The 19,430-nt window shown below is 44.2% G+C and overlaps 1 protein-coding gene across 2 annotated transcripts in view; it reads left to right on the top strand.

Annotated features, from left to right (window-relative positions):
• Positions 1-19,430, top strand: part of MAPKBP1 (mitogen-activated protein kinase binding protein 1) — a 131,317-nt gene that overhangs the window by 72,190 nt on the left and 39,697 nt on the right. For both annotated transcript variants that reach the window (XM_090033365.1, XM_090033364.1), the window contains exons 5-14: positions 97-154; positions 3,066-3,236; positions 6,166-6,303; positions 7,234-7,416; positions 8,665-8,825; positions 14,190-14,379; positions 16,061-16,207; positions 18,022-18,206; positions 18,327-18,418; positions 18,841-18,966. In XM_090033365.1, coding sequence (XP_089889491.1) covers positions 97-154; positions 3,066-3,236; positions 6,166-6,303; positions 7,234-7,416; positions 8,665-8,825; positions 14,190-14,379; positions 16,061-16,207; positions 18,022-18,206; positions 18,327-18,418; positions 18,841-18,966 — 1,451 coding nt within the window. The remainder of the gene's footprint in view (positions 1-96; positions 155-3,065; positions 3,237-6,165; positions 6,304-7,233; positions 7,417-8,664; positions 8,826-14,189; positions 14,380-16,060; positions 16,208-18,021; positions 18,207-18,326; positions 18,419-18,840; positions 18,967-19,430) is intronic.

Genomic DNA, 19,430 nt, shown 5'->3' with positions numbered 1-19,430 from the left:
TCCGCTCCCCAGTCATGGCAGGTTGCAGTGAAATCAAGTACTGGCACCATTTCATAGCATCCCATTCTCTCTCTCTCTTTCTTCATATTTTTTTAGGAAAACAATTACAGCTCTCGCTTTCTCCCCTGATGGAAAGTATCTGGTTACTGGAGAGGTAAGTGCTGGAAACTGTTTAAGAGGGAAGAGGTGCATCTTTCTTGTCTATACCGTTTTAGATTGGGGTGGAAGAAGTTTAGTTACTATAGATTGGGGGATGGGAACTATGGAGAAGACCTGGGTTTTGTTTAGTCTGCATGCCTTTTCACATGGTTTTTACTCCTAGAAAAGCTATAGAGGGAACCTCTGCACTGCTTTAGATAGGGAAATACAGTTCTGGCATTCTGTCAGTTATCTTTAGCATGACCCTGAGTTGCTACTAAATGCCTGTAGAAAGTGTTTTTTTTAGGTGTTCTGTCTTTCCATCTTGGTAGTAAAACTCTTGGGATGGTATCCTTGTGCTAAAGGTAGTGTGGAGATTAGGTAAGGACACTGACTCCACCTGCTAACATTACAGAAGGAGGAAAGGAAGGGACTGTGAATTCCTAGCTGCTGGATTGAATTTAGGGTCTTATCCCTCAGGAAATGATCCAAGACAGTAACAATGTCATGGAAAAAGTGAAAAGCCTGTGTGGAATGGAGCTTTTGGATTAGTGACAGAGATGCTGGTGTCTGTGGCTTTGGCACTGTACACTTTGCTGCTGGTGACATCTTTTGCCTTTCAAATGTCTAGGAGGCAAGCATTGCAGGTCTGGTCTGAATTAGAAGTCTAAGAAATGTATAATGTACGTGGCTGGAGTTTGAAAGTGTTGGATCTTAGAAACCCACAAAAATGTTGATTGTCTCCTTTTTGGTCATGCTGGGTTTGCTGTTGTGTGTCATTAACGCTTGGTGTCACTGGACTCCATGCCTATGTAACTGACTTACTATATGTGTTACAGGTCCCTCCTGGGCCCCAACAGCAGAAGAGAGAAGTATATTACAACCCCAAGCTACAAAGCTTGAGTGCAGGCTATGGAGTTAATTGTTTTAGGCCTGGAAGCCCCTGCTTCAGTTACCAAGATGTTGGCTCTTACTAACTGGAAATCTTCCTAGATAAGGCTATAATGCTCATTTCTTTTATAGATCAAGTACAGAGGGTGACCTATGCTTTATCTTCTGTAGCAGGTTACAGTTGCTCAGCACAGACGGTTAAAAATCATCCATCAAAACTATTTTTAACAACTCATTTTTTGAACCCAAACATGGTTTTCATTTGGTTGAAAATTTAGAATTTTGCTATAAACACTTAAAGCCAAATATTTTATTTTCAAAAAGCTAAATTTGACCTTGATGGTTTTTGAATGACACTTTTTTTTCTCCTTGCTTGAGGTATGGAGTGAAGGTTTAAAAATGCTCATGTGCATGTGCTTTGGTCATTTTCCCCAGTGATGCAAAACAAAGTGTTTCAATTTGAAACTTTGCTGAGAAATTGAATGTGGAAAATTTGGAACATGGTGAAATGTTTTTCCTCCTTCCTCCATTTCCCTTTGCTCAAAATTTTTGAAAAAAAAATATTTTAACCAGCTCAGCAGCCATTTGGGTCTGTGTCCTCCTAGAGGCCTTTATTTTGAGCATTTATCTTGTCTTATAGTGTCCCCTGCTGGAGGTAGCACTTGTTCTTGGCTTAGTTCTGCCTCCTGAAGTATTGCAGTTAGAATAGCTTGGTAATTGCTGACCCAGAGGCATTCAGCTTATGCTGTCTGATTTCTAGCAAGCTCAGGTCTATTGGCTCTGTCTAGTAATACCTCAAGCTGATGCATGACTAGATTTTCTGGAGTCAAAATGTAGAAGCTGCCCCTCAGGCCACCATACCTGATAACTCTAGTCTGCAGATCTCAAATATAAAAGAAAATGGAGGTTTTCCCCAGAAGAATAAGTTTCTTGTCTGTAGGGAGCTGATGGAGCTTAATGTTGGTGAATATTACACTATTTAATGTGCGTTCAATTTGGTAAGGTCTCAAAGGGGGGGATGGAAATCTAAAAGTTGCATGTGTTAAAGGAATATAAATGCTTTGAAGAGTAGCTGTATTGAGTCTGTTCTGTCATTAAGTGTAACTGTGTCATGTTAGCAGAGAAAACTGAGCTGACCATGTTAAAATGTGACTGCTGTGGTTTTTCAGGCCATGTGACTATATTGGTAAAGCTGTGAAACAGCAGGACAATTAAACATGCTCGGTTCTGGGTTCCAGGCTTCAAGTTTTTTTGCAAGCAAATGTATTACTCCTACACACAGTCAAGTGACTTGCTTTAACCCAGACCAGAAAAGATGCATTTTGCCTTGTTGCCATGGAGATGTTATCTTGCAGGGCTACCTATTGACAGGCTTCCATGTGAAATCATGAGGAAGATGCTTAGTAGGGTTTTCTTGTCAGGCACGCATTTGGCAAGCATTTCTACCTATCCACTATTTTATTTCATATATGCTCTTCATATATATACACATTCTCGCAGACATAATGCTGGCAAACATCCCTGGAGATCATAGCCTTCTGCTGCTTCACAGATCAAATATTCTAAAATAAGGGGTGCACTCTCTCCCGCTCTACTTTCTGCCCATGTGTCTGAAACCCTAACTATGAGTGACAGCCTCTGAGTGTGAGAAGATGGCTAATGTCCCATAGTCCTTTCTGAGAGTGTGAGAGACTGTCAATGGTGGCATCAAGTTTTTGAGGTGTGGAGACCTGGTTTAAGACCCCCTAAATGCTACCCTTGTGTTAATGATTTCCATTCTCAAGAACAGAGATGGGTGAAAATTTTGGTACATTTTCTTCTAATTTTTTTAAGGGTGTTATTTATTAGCTGCTTGGATACTGGCTGAAAGGGCAAAGATAAAATTAGCTAATTCATTATAATTGTGGTCTCAGTTGTAATGCCAATAGAAGGTCTAGGGGTTGAGCTCTTTCCTCATCCTGGTTTGATAAACTGTGGCTGTTGTGTAATCTTATGAGTTAGGTTTATTGCCTTCTGTGTCCCATTCTTCCCTCCAGAGTGGACATATGCCAGCTGTTCGCGTGTGGGATGTGGCCGAACGAACCCAGGTGGCTGAGCTCCAAGAACACAAGTATGGTGTGGCCTGCGTCTCTTTCTCGCCTAGCTCCAAGTACATTGTCTCAGTGGGTTATCAGCATGACATGATCGTCAATGTGTGGTCATGGAAGGTAAGTGTACAGGAAGGTTGGTTTAATGTCATGGAAAAGCATGCGTACACACAGAGGAGAGAGAGGGACTATCAGTAAGTCTGATTATGGCGTTTAAGTCTATTGTCTTTGACATTCATAGAATCAGACAAGCTAGAGATGGAAGAGGCCTGTTTAGTTGTTTAGTTTATCCCCAGGGTTGTTCCTTACAATTTACAAGATGGATGATATCTTGCTGTGGAGTCAGAGGGGTCTGGGCTGCAAGACTGTTAGTGTCTTGTGTTTTTTATAGCGCCTGGTTAAACTAATTCATCTGGGGGAAGGTGATGATGGGGGAGGGGAATGGGTTACAAGCTAGAAGTCTCTCTCTCGCTCTGTCTCTTTTTGGTGAGTCCCTGTTATGGACATTCATGAATCATTTTGCTTTTGTTCTGTTTGGAATGGGAATATTATAAACCCTTTCTTTGATGCAAGGAAGAGGAATGAGAAGCACTTAAAAAGGACGGTCAGTACAGCTGTATGGAGGAGGTAATCAGGTATACCTGGCACAGGGACCAGATATGTACTGCGTGGGGGCAGTGCTAGACCAGAATACAGGCTGTGCTTTATTTTATTCTCTTTTAGATTGTATATGCAAATTGACGACATTGTATAAGTGTTTTATAATGGCAATAAACATATTGAGCCTGGGGCCCTTTGTGATATTAAGAGAACCAGATGATCATGTTTCCATTAGTTTGAGTTGGTTCCTTCCCTCTACTTCTGTCTTTACCTCTGGCAGTAACCAGCCCTCTCTAGGAGAGATGTGGGTTTTTTAAATCTTAATATGACTGTTAATTTTGTTATGCAGCTGCAGGTCTACATTCCCTTTGGTATGCTGTTAACTACTTCATCAGCTCCCTCAGGCTACAGTTCAGATTCTCTTCATGTGTCATCTCCATTGTTAGCTAATATTTCTGACTCTGCTTTCTGAACCTGCCCAGTTCTTGTCTGAGTCTCTCTCTGAAGTTTAAAACAGCAGAGTCCTTATGTCCATTGAAAATCCAGTGTGTAATCTTTCAGTTCTTCTATATAAGACAACTGAAGATAATGATTGAAAGATGAATGTATCATAGAGTAAAGTTATTGCTTACTTAGTATGAAAATCTTTGTGCTGCCTTGATGATCCAGGTTTTTGTGTTCTTGTATTGTTTATTTCTTAGTGCTTGCTTGGGGAGTCCCTGTTGAGGTAGACACTACACATACATGGGTTGATAGACTTCCTCTGTGCCAAAGAACTTAATAGACCACTGCAGAAAAATATGGGGAGAGAGGATTATTTTTCTAATTTTCCTGATGGGGAACTTAAGTCAGAGAGCATGACTTCTGCAAAGTCATAGAAGAAATCAGTGGCAGAGCCTGGAATTGGGAACTGGACAGGAGCCCAGAACCTTCCTTTAACCAGAAGGCCATCTTTCCTCTCTCATAGGAGATAGCTGCTGTAATATCCCCTTTTCCAGTTTGAGAGGCTGATTTGGAAGTTTGGTCCTGATGAAACAAGTCTGTGGTACTTTCTGGTTCTCACAAGGGGAAAGCCCATAGCAGTTGTGTGATTGTTGATGACTGGGAGGGAGGGCTCTAAAAGCATTCCCTGTCTTCTCATTTGGGGAAGAGCTGTCTTAAAGCCCACTGCATCTGGACTGGAGACTGCCTCTGTGCTGCTGGTGCCACAGCCTTATCTTGCTCCCCTGACTCCGCAGGTCTCTCAGCAACTTGGGACAGACATGCAGCAGGCCTCTTGGAGAGCCACAGCTTCTGAGTTGGACACTGCATTGGAGGGATGGCTTGTGAGAGGGGAGGGAAGGAGGAAAAATGAGGATAAGAATTGTTGATCCAAGTGAGCATTTTAATATCTCCAGTTGTTGCATTATTGGGTAATTGAATACTGCAGAAAAAGGCCCACCTTAAAACACACTGGCTGCGTCCAGACGAGTGTGGATGTGCGGTAGGTGGCACCACAGATCTGTCTGCAACACCACACATCACACGTGCAGGTGTTCTCCATGTTGCTACCCTGCAGTGTGGGGCGTGTTTTTTCTGGGAGATCTCGGGGTAAAAAAAAAATCTACGCTAAAAAAAAAAAGCAGGGTGGCACATGTGGTGGCAGCCCCCCTTACACCACCCTGGGTAACTTGCCATGCGCCAGAGGGCATGTGCCATGGTTGTTCCCCAGGGACAAGTAGCGGTCCCCAGGGAAGTAGCTGCTGCTTGTCCCTAGGGAAACAAACATCCGCGCTCATGTGGATGCAGCCACAGAGGAAAGAGACGAGCTTTTAATCCTCTCTTGGATACTAATCAGTGGACAAAAATGTTCAAGCACAAGGGTCAGGGAGAGACTGCTCCTGCAGCCTGGTCATTCTCCTTGGGAAAAACCCTCTCTTGTGCTTCTTCCCTCCTGTTCCCTTGGGCGTTTGATGTGTGCATGGGAGAACTGCAACAGGCCCAACTGTCTTGCTTCTTCCTCTAGGGCTGAATAGAAGCATCTTCTTTATCTCCTCTGCTCATCTGTAATTTCATTCCACTCCCCACGTGAAGAGATTTATAGTGGTTTCCTGTGGAAAATACATACTACCTGTTCTGGATGTTCTGCCCATTGCTGCTTGGGGGTTGAAAGACCTCCAGCTGGTATTGGCATACTGTGCTTTCATTGTTTAGAAAGGGAAGTATGCTTGTTCTGAGCTCCCTGTGATGATGAAACCAATAGCCAAGGCCCAGGCAGTACTGTTACTGTGGACCCTGGTGGTTGCTGACTCATCTAGTTAAGACAGTGGAGAAGTGGGACTGGTACAAAGGCATGATGAGCTAGTTACTAGAATATGATTAATGGCTGAGGCCAGGCCTGTAGTTGAAATGAACCTCTTCAGTACTTGTATCAAGTAAGATGCTTAAACAAGTTATCTTTTTTTTTCAGAAAAACATTGTGGTGGCAGCCAACAAGGTTTCAAGCAAGGTGACAGCAGTATCATTCTCAGAGGACTGTAGTTATTTCGTCACAGTTGGTAACCGGCATATCAAGTTCTGGTACTTGGATGACAGCAAAACCTCCAAGGTGAGAACAAGGGATGGGAAAAATGTCAAGGAGAAGCAATGAGTAGGGCATCTTTAGTATCTGGCTCTTTCCAATAGCTTTGAGGGGAGCAGGAGCCCACAGAATGACTCTTTGATTTATCAGTTGAAGTGAATGAGAGTCTTTTGGACCATGGCTCTCAAGCCTTACCCTCCAGTGGGCAGTCATTTAGGGCAGGCTGCACATGGCACCCAAACCGGGGTTTCTTATATTCAACTGCAAAGACACATGTGGCAGTTGAGCATAGTTCTACTATATTCTGACACTCTTTTTCAATGGCACTTCCATTTTTGTGTGCGACAATAGCAACATAGTTGTGCTTGCCATACCTGTGCTGTGCCTCTTCCTCTGATTTGGACATCTGTGATTTTGAGGGGTGCTTTTAGAGCATCTGATAGTGGATTTAGCTCCATGGCTTCCTCTGCTACTGTGTTATATCAAATTACTCTGTGTTAGTTTGCTTATCAGTAGCCCAAAGCCAAATTTATTCTAAGGTAACTTCACATTTCATATCATGAATCTTCCATTGATGCATCAGTCAGTACAGTTTGCAGCTTGGTCTCAGTCATCAGGGAAGACCAGCCATTGTTTAACCCCAGCATTGCTTCAAGTGCCTCTTATTGGCTGACATGTATGCCAGATTGCCAAAAACAGGTACTCTTTCCCTGCGATTTGCTGCTACTGCTGGTCCTAATGCATTCTGGAGCTGCAGCAAGTAGGTCTGGCTAGGTTGATTTAGGAAGAGGGAATTGAGCACTTATGCAGGGGGATGGACTTGTATGATCCTTGAGACTGAGATTGCTGCCAACCCTGTCATTCTAGTTATTACAACCTCTTTTGTCAGACTGTCTACAGCAGTCTCTACTGTAGCATGTTATATACTCTCACTAGCAGGCTGTTGTCTTTTGGCAGGTGAATGCCACAGTCCCCTTGCTAGGGCGCTCTGGTTTGCTGGGAGAGCTGAGGAACAACTTCTTCACTGATGTGGCATGTGGAAGGGGTAAAAAAGCTGACAGCACTTTCTGCATCACCTCCTCAGGCCTCCTGTGTGAATTCAATGAAAAACGACTGCTAGACAAGTGGGTGGAGCTGAGGGTAAGTTGTGTCTGCTGTCCTTGCAGATCATACCTGTTGACATGGAGTGGGAGAGACAGGGACATCTGGAGGCTGCCAGCTGCCATTAGCAGTGAGAATTGTTGACTCGTGAGGAGAATTTGGAGACTTGTTCCATGAAAGGGCACGCTTAGAAGGGCAGAGATGGAAATGGAGCCTTCTGTTCCAAAGCTAGCCATTGAAAGGGATTGTATTGAGGGGCCCTCTAATTCTTGAGGTGCTGTCTGCAAGGGTTAACCCTTCAATGAATGCCCTTCTGTCTGTGGGAGGTTGGATGTGGCTCCTCCCTGTTGGGGAGGAGTTGCAGGGTCAGGAGAAGTTAGTGACGAGGGGGAGCTCTCATTCTATCGGGGACAGAGCAAACTGCTTCTGCAGTGTCTCCTGTCACCCAAGAAACAAAACCTTCATGAGTCTTAGAGTCAGTTTTTCTATGTGGTAGTGGACTTGGCTGGTGTTTGCTGGCCAAGCAGCTTGGGAGGCCTAAGATTTTCATGTTTAAATTTAAGGTAGAAAACCACAAAATGTAAAGCAAAATGGTAACCCTGAAAGATTCACCGTATTGAAGCCATGGCAAAATGGTTCCATGCTTCCCCAAATGAAATGCCTCTTCTTTTGTTTCCTTTCTGCTCTAAATTCTGCCTTTCCCCTCTTCCTTCTCTTCAGAACACCGACAGCTTCACAGTAAGTCAGAATGAAGTCTTTGCCTTCAACTCGCCCTTTCTCCATTTTCCATCATTTTTTGCCATTTGTTAAAATCCCAGCAGAAGGAAGAATACTCTCACTTTTCCCACCTTTGTCCCTCGGGAGCAGGAAACATGTTCAGTGGCTTGTGCAGAACTAGATGTTCTTTCCCAGCCTGTGTTGTGGATCATATCTCAGGAGCACAAGAGAAACGTTCATTGGTTCAGATCCACAGCTGGTGTAAAATCTGTGTAGCTCTGCTAAAATCTACAGAGGTAATTTTTAATTTGGACCCACAGAGGAGCAGGGCCTGAGTGCTGAATCTCCCTGCTCAGTAACTATTTAGCTCCTGTAGCAAACTGGGTTTAATAGTTCTCAAACAGGAGGTCAGGATTTCAGGCTTTTACTCGGTCTCAATGGCTTCATTTCGCATCGCTTCACTTCACTTTGGCTTTCTGACCCTAGTCGCTTCGTGTGCTCTCATTCATGTGGTGATCTTCAAAGTGAGAGCGCTGCTTACCATTTTGGTTGGTGTTGTGTCTTCCTCAGACTACCGTGGCAAACTGCATCTCTGTGAACCATGACTACATCTTCTGTGGTTGTGCTGATGGCACGGTGCGGATTTTTAACCCTTTGAACCTTCACTTTATAACTACGCTGCCGAAACCACATTTCTTGGGGACAGACATTGCCAGCATCACTGAAGCCAGGTAATGTAAATAGGGTGGAAGGAAACAAAGGAAGCTTGGGTGGGTTAGAGATGGGGCTGCAATAATGAATTAAATGGGCTTACCTTTGCCTTGGCACCCCTGAGTTCTTACCCTGTTACACAGCTTCATTGACAAAAGATGCAGCGACTTTCATGGGATATTGCTTTTGTGAACCCAATCTCTTGGCCTTCTGCATGTTCTTTCTTCCTTCCTTCCATCTTGTGCCTTCTGTCCTCCTTTTAATTTTTTGCCCTTTCCTTTGTCACCCATCTCCTTCCCACCCCATTTCACACTTAGCTTGTTTCTACAGAGGCACTGAATTTTTCCTAAGTGTTTCAATAAGGTTGAACAGGGCAAAAACTTCTTGTGAGGGCTGAGTAAACAGTTTGAATAATTTACTGTTTATCTATTGCCCAAAGGCTAAATTGGGAGCAGGATGGTAACCCAGGGATGGAGCTGGGAATATTGCTTCGACTTTGAAGAGGTTACCTACTCTGGTAGTACTTGATCACGAAAGCCAATCACTTGCTCTTTAAAAGTGCTCTTAACTAGTCCCAAGTCTTTCATTCTTCCCAGGCAGAGGCAATCATGGGACTCCCAAGCATGCATTTGTAGGGCTGATTCCAATCCTAACTGTGTTGTTTTAAAGGAAACTGGAAAACACAGAAGTTCTTATTATACCAGTGCATACCATAGTTTCTTTGTGGAATGCCTGTCTCCAGCATTACGGCCCACAGCTGCATTCATTACTTGGCTTTCAATAAAAGAGGTCCTGTGCTTCTCTTCCCCAGCCCTCCAGTGTTTCTCCCATAGTTTGCACTTGCAAAATTAGGGTGCAGACTTACAAACCTTCAATTATTGTATATTCCCTTTGGCCCTTGTCCCCAGATTCTTCACCTAATCCTTCTATTTGCTGAGCTAGATGATATAATACTATGGCTGCAACTACCTAGGTAGGCTGATGTAAGCTCTATTCTCCCTCTTAAATCGAGAGAACCTATTCTAGTTTCCTAGGGACTATAATGGGAAAGACCCAGTAGTAATAATGTCTGCAGGAGTTGGATTCACCATGTCAATAAGGACAGTTTCACAGTTCATGTGCTTGTTTTTCTTGAGGGTGGCAGCAGGGGCAGCCTCTGTAAATAAATTACAGATAAATTTTATATGTACATTGGCACCTGCCTGTCTAGAGTGCTCCAAGCAGCATCAGTCTGATCTGCTGGGGTGAAGAATTCATATATTAGTTGGAGTGAATTGTTTCTTTGTCCATGGTGGTAGTGAATTCCTTTAATGTAATGTGAGTGACTGCTCACATTCTCTCCCTTGGCTTTTGGGATGAGAGAAGTTCCTGCGGTTAGTGATATCTGTTAGCGAAAGAGAACATTTTTGCTTGCATCTTGGAGTGTGGTGAGGGAGAGGGAGGCACAGTTCCTGAGGTAATAGAGTAAATCCCCTTATTTGGGGCCATTATTTGAGAATGATTTTTCTTTACTCAGCCGTGCCATTTTCCCTTTTATAAAGATGAGCATAAGCATGATTTCTAGCTTGTGTTTGAAGAAAATAAGTCACAAAAAGGTGAAGAAACTTGCCTACAGTTGCCCAGCAAGTTAGTGGCAGAGAGAGCAATAAAAACCAGAATTTCTGAATCCTAGTCAGCTGCACTTTACTACATGAGTTGTTCCATTTAAATCACCCCTGGCCTCTGCTTGCTAAGGTGGCCACTGCATGAATCTCCCTGGCCTCTGCATGCTAAGGTGGCCAGAACATGACTCATAATCTTCCTGCAGGGTTTTGGAGTTGAACCTAATTTGAACCTTTGCTTGGAGTTTTGCAGCATTCATAACACTTTTAAAGGACATTTTTCTTAGTTTTTGACCAGGAGACCTGAACAATGAGCAGATCTCTCTCCTCAAAATTTCCAGCCCAATTTTGCAGAGCTCAGTGTCTTTTGTAAATTACCAAACCTCTGTCCTCTCTGAGTATCTCTCTTTGTAAGTTCACGCTAGCTCAAATGCAAAAGGAAAGCATAAGGGAAGAATGGGTAGATCGCCAAGGAAGCATGTGAGGAAGTAGCAAGAACCTGCAGGGACAAAATCAGGAAGGCAAAGATGAAAAACAAACTGCATCTCACAAAGGAGGGTGAGATCAACAAGGATAAGAAGAGGAGGTTCTAGACGTATGTTGACCTCAAAAGAAGGACCAGGGAAACTATGGGCCCTCTGTTAACAAGCCAGGGTGAATTCTTTAAAGAAGATGCAAAGAAAGTGGAGCTACTCGACAGCTACTTTGCCTCAGTCTTCACAAAATAATTAAGGTGCAGTCAGATACCTAATAAGGATTATCTGGATAAGGAAGGGGACAAGATTATGGAGGAGATAACAAAATGGATGGTCAGAGAACTTTTGTTGTGTCTGACTTCAAGTTAGTAGGGCTGAAAGAGCTTCATCCCAGGGTCCTGAAGGAACTAGTAGAGGAGATCTTAGAGTCCTTAGCAATGATCTTCACGAAGTCATGAGAGATGGGTCAAGTACCAGAAAACTGGAAAAAGGCCAATGTAGTGCTTCTCTCTCTTTTTAAAAAAAAAAGACCAAGGGGATTGATTAGCTTCACCTCAGTACCTGGGAAGTTACTGGAGCATATTCTAAGGATGGCCATTTGCAAAATCTGCAATTAAAATTATATCACTGCACTCCCCACTCGTCCAATGCTCACAGCAACTGTCTTGTTGCAATGAAATGCCATGGTATGGCCCTTTGCTGGGAAACTCCCTAGCAAGTGGCTATATAGTGGCATTTTGTTGCAAATCATGTTTTTTTGTGAAAATCACTTAAATTCATGATTTTTCACAAAAAATATGAAATTGCAATTTAAACCAGGCCCTACTCATAGTGTATCTGAACTTCAACAAGGCTTTAGACAAGGTCTCACATGACCTTCTCATAAATAAATTGGAGAAATGTAGGCTAAATAAAACTACTATAAGGTGGAATAGATAACTGGCTCAATAGCTGCAAGCTATTAATGGGTTGATGGGTTGATGTCAGAACAGCAAGGGGTCTTGAATAGAGTCACAGGGATCTGTCCTGGGCTCACTGATGTTCAACGTGTTTATTAATGATTTGGATGTTGGCATAGAAAGCTTCTTGAGCAAATTTGTAGCTGACGTGAAACTGGGAAGGATTGCAAACTTGGAGGATGCGAACACAATTCAGAAAGATCTTGACAAATTGGAAAGTTGGGCTAGAGCTAACAGGATGAAGTTCAGTGCGGACAAATGCAAGGTGCTACACAATGGGAGAACTAATCAAAACAAATATAAAACGGGTAATATCTGACTGGCTGGCAGCATTTTGGAAAAGGACTTGGGAGTCTTGGTAGATCAGACTATACGAGTCTGCAGCACGATGCAGCCGCACAAAAGGTGAATGCAGTTTTGGGCTGCATCAGTAGGAGCGTTAGTTACAAGACATGGCCTCATCTGGAGTACTATGTGCAGTTCTGCACTCAATATCTTAAAAAGAACATAGAGAAGATAGAGAGGGTTCAGAGGCAGGCAACAAACATGATCAAGGGCTTGGAAGGCAAATCATAAGGGGAGGCTGAAGGAACTAAGCATATTCAGCTTGCTTGCAGAAAAGGTGCTAAGAGGGGACATGCCAGCAGTCTTCAAATACTTGAAGGACTACCATAAAGAGGGAAAGCACCTTTTTTTCTCTTGCTGCAGAGAGGAAGACGTGGACTAATGGCTTGACGCTGTAGCAAAGTAAGTTTAGATTGGATATCTGGAAAAATCTATCGACTGTTGAACAGTGACACAGTAGAATAGTCTGCTTAGGGAAGTTGTGGATTCTCCATCACTGGAGGTGTTCAAGAAGAGATTGGACAGCGATTGTCAGGGGTGATCTAGGCATACTGTGGGTATTTCCCGTGCTTCTGGGCTTTGCTGGTTGCCCCCTTCTGCCCTTTCTGTTGCATGTCAGGGTGTTTTTAAGCCTTTCCAGAAGCGTTGGGTGTTGGCTGCAGCTAAAGCTGAGGGTTTTAACTGGGGTGTGCCAATGAATCTGCTGGGACCAAAGCCAGAGGCTCCTGGCTAGGGGGGGTCTTGTCCTTCCACTTTTGGTCAGACTGATGGCCATATTTGGGATTAAGAAAGAATTTACCCCATGGCCAGATTGGTATGAACTGTGGTGGGGAGGGGGGTTGCTTTCTCTGTAATGGTGGATGTAGCCCTCTACCTGGGATCCCTTGAGCATATATTGACAATATTTCTTAGAAGGAGGACATTGACTGCTGTGGTTCTGCTGCAGGTTAAGGTGTTTGGTCTGTGTTGTCAGGGTTGATGGTAGTCTTGTGTAGAGTTTAGATTATGGTTGGTATGGGATGGTTTGGATAGGGATGATCCTGCCTGAAGCAGGGGAAAGGACTAGATGACTTCTGGAGGTTCATTCCAGCCCCACTTCTCTATGGTTCTGTGAACTCTTAATATGGTTATTTTGCTTCTACAAAGGTGGCAATCATCCAGTCCATCATGCTCCTGGAGAGGCCAGGAATTAGGTGGCAGTAGCAGTGCTGCAGTCACTTACTTCATATGGGTATGGAGTCCTGTTGGGGATTTCTTTCTGCACAGGCAGGATGAGCATCAGTGGTGTTAAGCCCTCTAGTTCCTGGTAGGGGTCAACACTGCCGCTGTTTGCCCCTCCACCAGAAATGAGTCTGGATGCAGCCTGGAGGGCCAAACCAGTTTGATGTCCTTGTTCTACCACATGGCTCTGGAATTTATTTTCTATGCTGGTGTGAAGCACCAGGACTTCTCTGTCTGGGTTTTAATTTAATTTAATTTCTCCTGTGGGTAGCTGAGAGACTAGAGCAGAAGTAGGCATTTTGTTGCTTGTGCTGCCGCATTTCACTCCCACCTGCTTGTGTCAGAGATGTAAGGAGACAAAAATATTATTCTCTGCTTTCCTCGTTTCCTTGTGTTTGGACAGGGAATGACTAGGGTTCCAAAGATTTGAAGACCCTCTTGTTCTGGCTGTTTCCAGAACGTTAGTGAGGCTCTGCTAAGCCAGGGATGAACTAGGTGCAGAATGTGCAGACTGAAAAGAAGAAAACCAAATCTTGGGACCAGTTCTGCTGGCCCCTTTCATCCAAGAAATCTCAGGCCCCTTTTGGTAGGCAGATATACTGTTCAAGCAGGTCACGTCTCCATCTTGCTTGCTTTAACCCTACACGAATGTATGGTTCTGGCTAATCCCAACCTCTAGTCTTTCAGAGGATAAGAGGTCCAGTTTTTCCTGTTTGCTCCTTGGTCTGACTTTTCTCCAGTGTTGCACTCAGTAACCAGAATATGGTCCTATTTTTGCACAGCCGTCTCTTCTCTGGCATGACTGATGCCAAGTATCCAGACACGATTGCCCTGACTTTTGACCCCACCAACCAGTGGCTATCATGTGTATATAATGACCACAGCCTATACGTGTGGGATGTCAAGGACCCGAAGAAAGTTGGCAAGGTTTATTCTGCTTTGTATCACTCTTCCTGCGTGTGGAGCATTGAGGTAATGGTGGGCCACGAGTGGTTTTCTAGTACATGTGGTGGGTTGGGGGATGCAGGTGAGGAAAGTAGCTGAGGAACTTTCTTAATTAAATGCAAATGCTGGTTACAGAGAGGATCAACCCAAATCACTTCTTGTGGTTTTTCTGGTTCTGCTGTAACTCAGTGGAATTGGGAGCTATTGTTTGGATGTGCAGTTGTGACTGGCTCTGCTCTTTGGGTGAAAAGCATTATTGAAAAATAACATACCATTAAAAGGCAATTTCCACCTCCCAGAAATTCAGGAAAAAGTCAGTGTTTGTTGAAACTGGTACATGTGTACCTTTTTAAGTATTAAATGTTTGAGATGTCATTGGTGGCCTTTAAACACAAACTGACTCCTAAAATGTGTTCAGTTCAGTCTAGCTGTGCATGATGTATAACTTTTTGAACATATGATCTAAGGGTAAATGTATGAAACATGATCAGATTTTAACTCAGATCTCACTTAACCTGTTTACCAGGTCTGTATGCATTTCCCAGCAAGGCTTCCAGTACGTAAATTTAGCGTGCGCTCTCTCTCTCTGAGAGACATGGCAGGAAGTAAGAATTTGTGTGGAGTTTCAACATTCACAGGTCATCTCAGAAAAGGGAGACTTGATAATGAGAGAAGGAAGAAAACTAGGGTCTTTATCACCTTTCTAACCTGTCCTGGAACATGACTCTTCAGTGGTATGTAAGGCTTCAAAGGACTGGGTGCTGACAGATATGAGTTACAGCAGGGAGCTGCATGGCACTTCCCAGGAAGTACCACAAATTACAGTGATCCCCCTGATCCAGCAGATGTTGCCTGTTGGGTTGTGGGAGGGAGGAAGTTGGCAGATTGAGTTTGTACCTCTGCCATAGCCCTGCCCCTGCTCCCCATGAGCTGTAGTGCTGTCTTTAGGATGGGATGGGGGAAGGAGTTCGGTTTTGGGTTTGCCCCACCTGCACTGGAGGTGGGGTGGATTAGAGCCCTCAATTCCCCAACCCACCGGGGGGGTGGGGGGTGCTCCAATCAACCTGCCTTCACCGCCTCCAAAGCAGGCTGGGCAAACCCCAGACCAAACTCCCTCCTCTTCTTTCCCCACCCACTGTTCTGAACACAGCACTGGGATGCTTTAGCTCAGTCCTGTTCCTGGCAGGGACGGACAGAAGTTAATGAAGGTGCTCTGCTTTGGAGTACCTTCGTCTGAACCCTCATGTAAGGAAAGTTCATTTGTCATGCAATTGGGCATTTATAAAGCTTCCTGCAACTGTGCACTTTTGTCAGGGCATGGCTGTAGAGTGCTTTCGGGGGCTGATTGCATGACAGAACATCACTTCTGTCAGTGCCCTGTCTGGCAACAGCCCAGTGCCTCCCTCTATTGCGCTCTTTTAGAGATGAGGGATATCAGCTCTCTCCTTTCTCATTGCTGTGGAAGAAAGCAAGGGGGCTTACTGTTTTAGCCAGGGAACTCCACTCAGTATTGGTTTGTGAAAGGAACACAAATCGGTGATTGGCCAGCCAGTGAGAATAGAATTCTGGAGTAGGATCATTCCTTTCTGTCTTGTTAACTTGTCGGAAGCTGAGGCAGCAGCCATCTGCATTTGAGTTTGAAACTTACTGTCATAAAAACAAACCACAGTGACATCTCACTTTGGGGTTGTTCTTTATGTACTTCTAGGTGTATCCCGAGGTGAAGGACAACAATCAGTCCTACCTTCCCCCAAGTTCCTTTATCACCTGTTCATCTGACAACACCATTCGTTTGTGGAACACAGAGAGTTCCAACATTCATGGCTCAGCTCTGCATCGGAACATCCTCAGCAGCGTAAGAACCCCAGGCTGCCAAGACAGCTCATTTCTTGGCCTTTGGCTCATGTACAGCAATGTCAGAGTTAAGGCCCAAAGGTCATCCGAGGGAAGTTTTACAGACCTGGAGAAGGTTGTGTAGGGGCAGATCAAGTGTAAACAAAAATCTGAATATTTTGTAAATGTCTTAAAACTTGTTATTCTGAACCAGATAAATCACCTTGTCTCATCCTGTCCAGAGTGGTTTATGCCAGCTGTTTCAGAAGATGGTATAACTGTTTGTCTTGTTCCTCCCAATCCTGCAATTCATATAATTATTTCTTTATCAGGATTGGTGGAAGAATGCTCCATGACTGATAGAGACTGGGGGCAGGGATGGGAAGAGAGTTCCAAATCCACACCATCTGATTCCTATTTCCTTCTATCTATAGTGATGTTAAATGGAAAGAAGCGCAGTACAGTGACTGGTTCCAGCTAATTGCTTCTGTTGCTGTTATGTGACCCACTCTCTAGATCCATTTCTGAGTAAACTGCACTTGGCAAAAGAAGCTACTTTGCCAGAGAGATTTATGGCGATTTACGCCTATTTGCACTGACCTTCAAGAATGCTTCATGTAGTTCTCACTGCATCCTTATTTTAGTATTTTGTAGCCTGGAGGCTTCTCTGAGGGGAGAAACAGAAGTTGTTAAATTAAATGACATCAGCTATGCTAGGGTGTGTTCTGTGATTTCCTTCATTAGGTGTAATGCATGTCACCCTTGTTCCAACTCTTCATGCTGTGGGACAGTGGGTGACATGTTCTCCTGGGGCTTGAGATGCCCAATCCTGTATGCCTTGGGAATTCCCTAGCAGGTTTGAACCCCTTAGGTTTCTAGAGCACCTGCCTTACTTAAATATGCTCCAAGGAATCTTTGGGCATGTCTGTGTAAGGGAGAAAGTTGAGGTTTCCTTGCTTATGGAGATACACCTGAGATCTCCCGAGCACATGTCCTTAAGTGAGAAAAGCCTAGGGGTTCCCCATTTATGGAGCCACAGCACAAGATCTCCCTGCTTAAGGAGATGCACTTGGGAGATGTTGGGGTTGCATCTTGGTAAGTGGGGAATTATGGGCTTTCCCCACTTAGAGAGACACACTGGGGAGATCCCAGGGTGCATCACCAGAAGTGGGGACATGCCAGGCTTTCCATGCTTAAACAGACATCCTGGAGAGATCCCAGGGTATGTCTTTGTAAGTAGGGAACCCTGGCTTTCCCTCTCTACAGAAAAGTGCCCTGATATTCCCGGAGACGTGTCTCTGTAAGCTGGGAAACTATGCAGGTGCTCCAGGGGCCTGAGGGGCTCAAACCTGTGTAGGGCTTCCTGGAGCTTGCAAGATTTAGGCTCCACAAGCCTCTAGAGGAGATACCAGGGTGGCTGGGGAGCGTGAGCAGCTCCAGGCTGCTTGTGTTCTCCCATCGCAAGAAAACAGATGTCTGTCACAAAAAAGTAGCACAATCTATTACCATTTATGTCACAGCCACAAACTTTGGGCATTTATGGTGCAATAAAGGGTATGGATGTCTGTCTGTTTGCTTTGCTTTTATGCTGCCATAAAGTATTTTATGGCTGCACAGAGGTGAGGAAAGGCGATGTGAGGAAAGTCTTTTCCATTCTTAGTGGCACAGAATAAGGTGCACTCTGGCTCTTTTAAAGAAGATGGACACTGATGTTCTAACTTCCATTATATTTCCCCCCTCCCCCCCAAGCACTGGATTGGCTATCAGTTCAGATCCCTACTGAGCTTGACTGCCAATTCTTCACTTCAGTACTTCCTTGGTCTTTTCTCTTTTAAGGACCTGATGAAAATCATCTATGTAGACGACAACACTCAGTACCTGCTTGACACTGATTACAACTCTGGTGGGAGTGCAGATAAAGCTGACACGCAGGTTACAGACACAAAAGTGGGGATTCGCACTGTGTGTGTGAGCCCCAGTGGAGAACATTTGGCCTCAGGGGACAGGATTGGCACTCTCAGGTAACCCTAGGGCTTCTAGGGTGGGATGATTGTGGGACAGGGGTGAACATAGAGAAGACTGTCTTCCTTTTTCCACTCTATATTTCCATGTGGACACTGAAATCTTTTGTCTTATTTCAGAATTTATGAGTTGCAGTCCCTTAGGGAAATGCTGAAGGTAGAAGCTCATGATTCTGAGATCCTCTGCCTGGAGTACTCCAAACCTGACACAGGTAAGAAACAGAAGGGTTTTATTCCCACTGCTTGCTTATGTGGCCTGCATGATGTATTGTCGTGTGCCTGAGGTAGAGCAACTCTTTTTCTGGCTGTTATGTATAACAAATTTCTAGTGGGCAGCTGCTGCTTTAGCTCTGAGAGCAGAGGCTTTTGTAGCACTGCAGGAGAAGGCTCTGAGTTTTTGAAAAGGCTTCCATCTCTTGCTACTATATGGACGTGGGGAGTTTAGATCACTGTTTTGTATCTTCTATTGCAAGTTGAAACCTGGGGGATGTTCCTTTGTATGCACCTGTTTTACTTGTACTAAACTTATTAGGAAGGGTGTCTACTGTGCAACTTGAAGATGCTTAATATTATGATCAAAGAAGCAAATTGCTTTTCAGTAAAGGTTTTGCTTCTCTTGTAAAATCTCTGGCAGGATTTAAGCTCTTGGCATCAGCCAGTCGGGACAGACTGATCCATGTTTTGGATGCTGGGAAGGACTATAGATTGCAGCAGACTCTGGATGAGCATTCCTCTTCCATCACAGCTGTGAAGTTTGCAGGTTGGAGAGCCCGTATAATTTTATTTATGCTGATATAAGCAAAATCTGCCAGGCATCAAGAATACTGTTGCTGCCATATTGTGGCTATGAAGTTTGGTAGAATTATTTAACCTTGTAATTCCTGATTTATGTGAGGTTACAGTTTAACTTTCTTCTTTCTCCTCATTTATAGCTACAGTCATACTAGCAAGCAAGGCTTGTCTTATCTTTTCCGCCTGTGGGAATTGAAATCCCTTCATATTTCTTTGGGCTAACTTAACTAATCATTTCCCCACTCCCCTGCTTTTTAACCCATATGAAATGGCTACACCCATCCATTGTTATTATAGCTGAGGGAGATTGGAACTTGACTTTGGAAAAATTATCCAGTTCGGTATTTTTGGCCTACGGTATGGGGTAGACACTCCGTTCTCCATCCCCAGCCTGCACCAAGAGGGAGGGCTGTAGTATCCAGAGAGCAAAAG

Source organism: Crocodylus siamensis, chromosome 2 (assembly GCF_052110815.1).
Source record: "Crocodylus siamensis isolate JL-2025a chromosome 2, ASM5211081v1, whole genome shotgun sequence".
NCBI lineage: Eukaryota > Metazoa > Chordata > Crocodylia > Crocodylidae > Crocodylus > Crocodylus siamensis.
The sequence above is the reverse complement of the archived record's forward strand: the minus strand, read 5'-3'. Positions and strand labels throughout refer to the sequence as shown.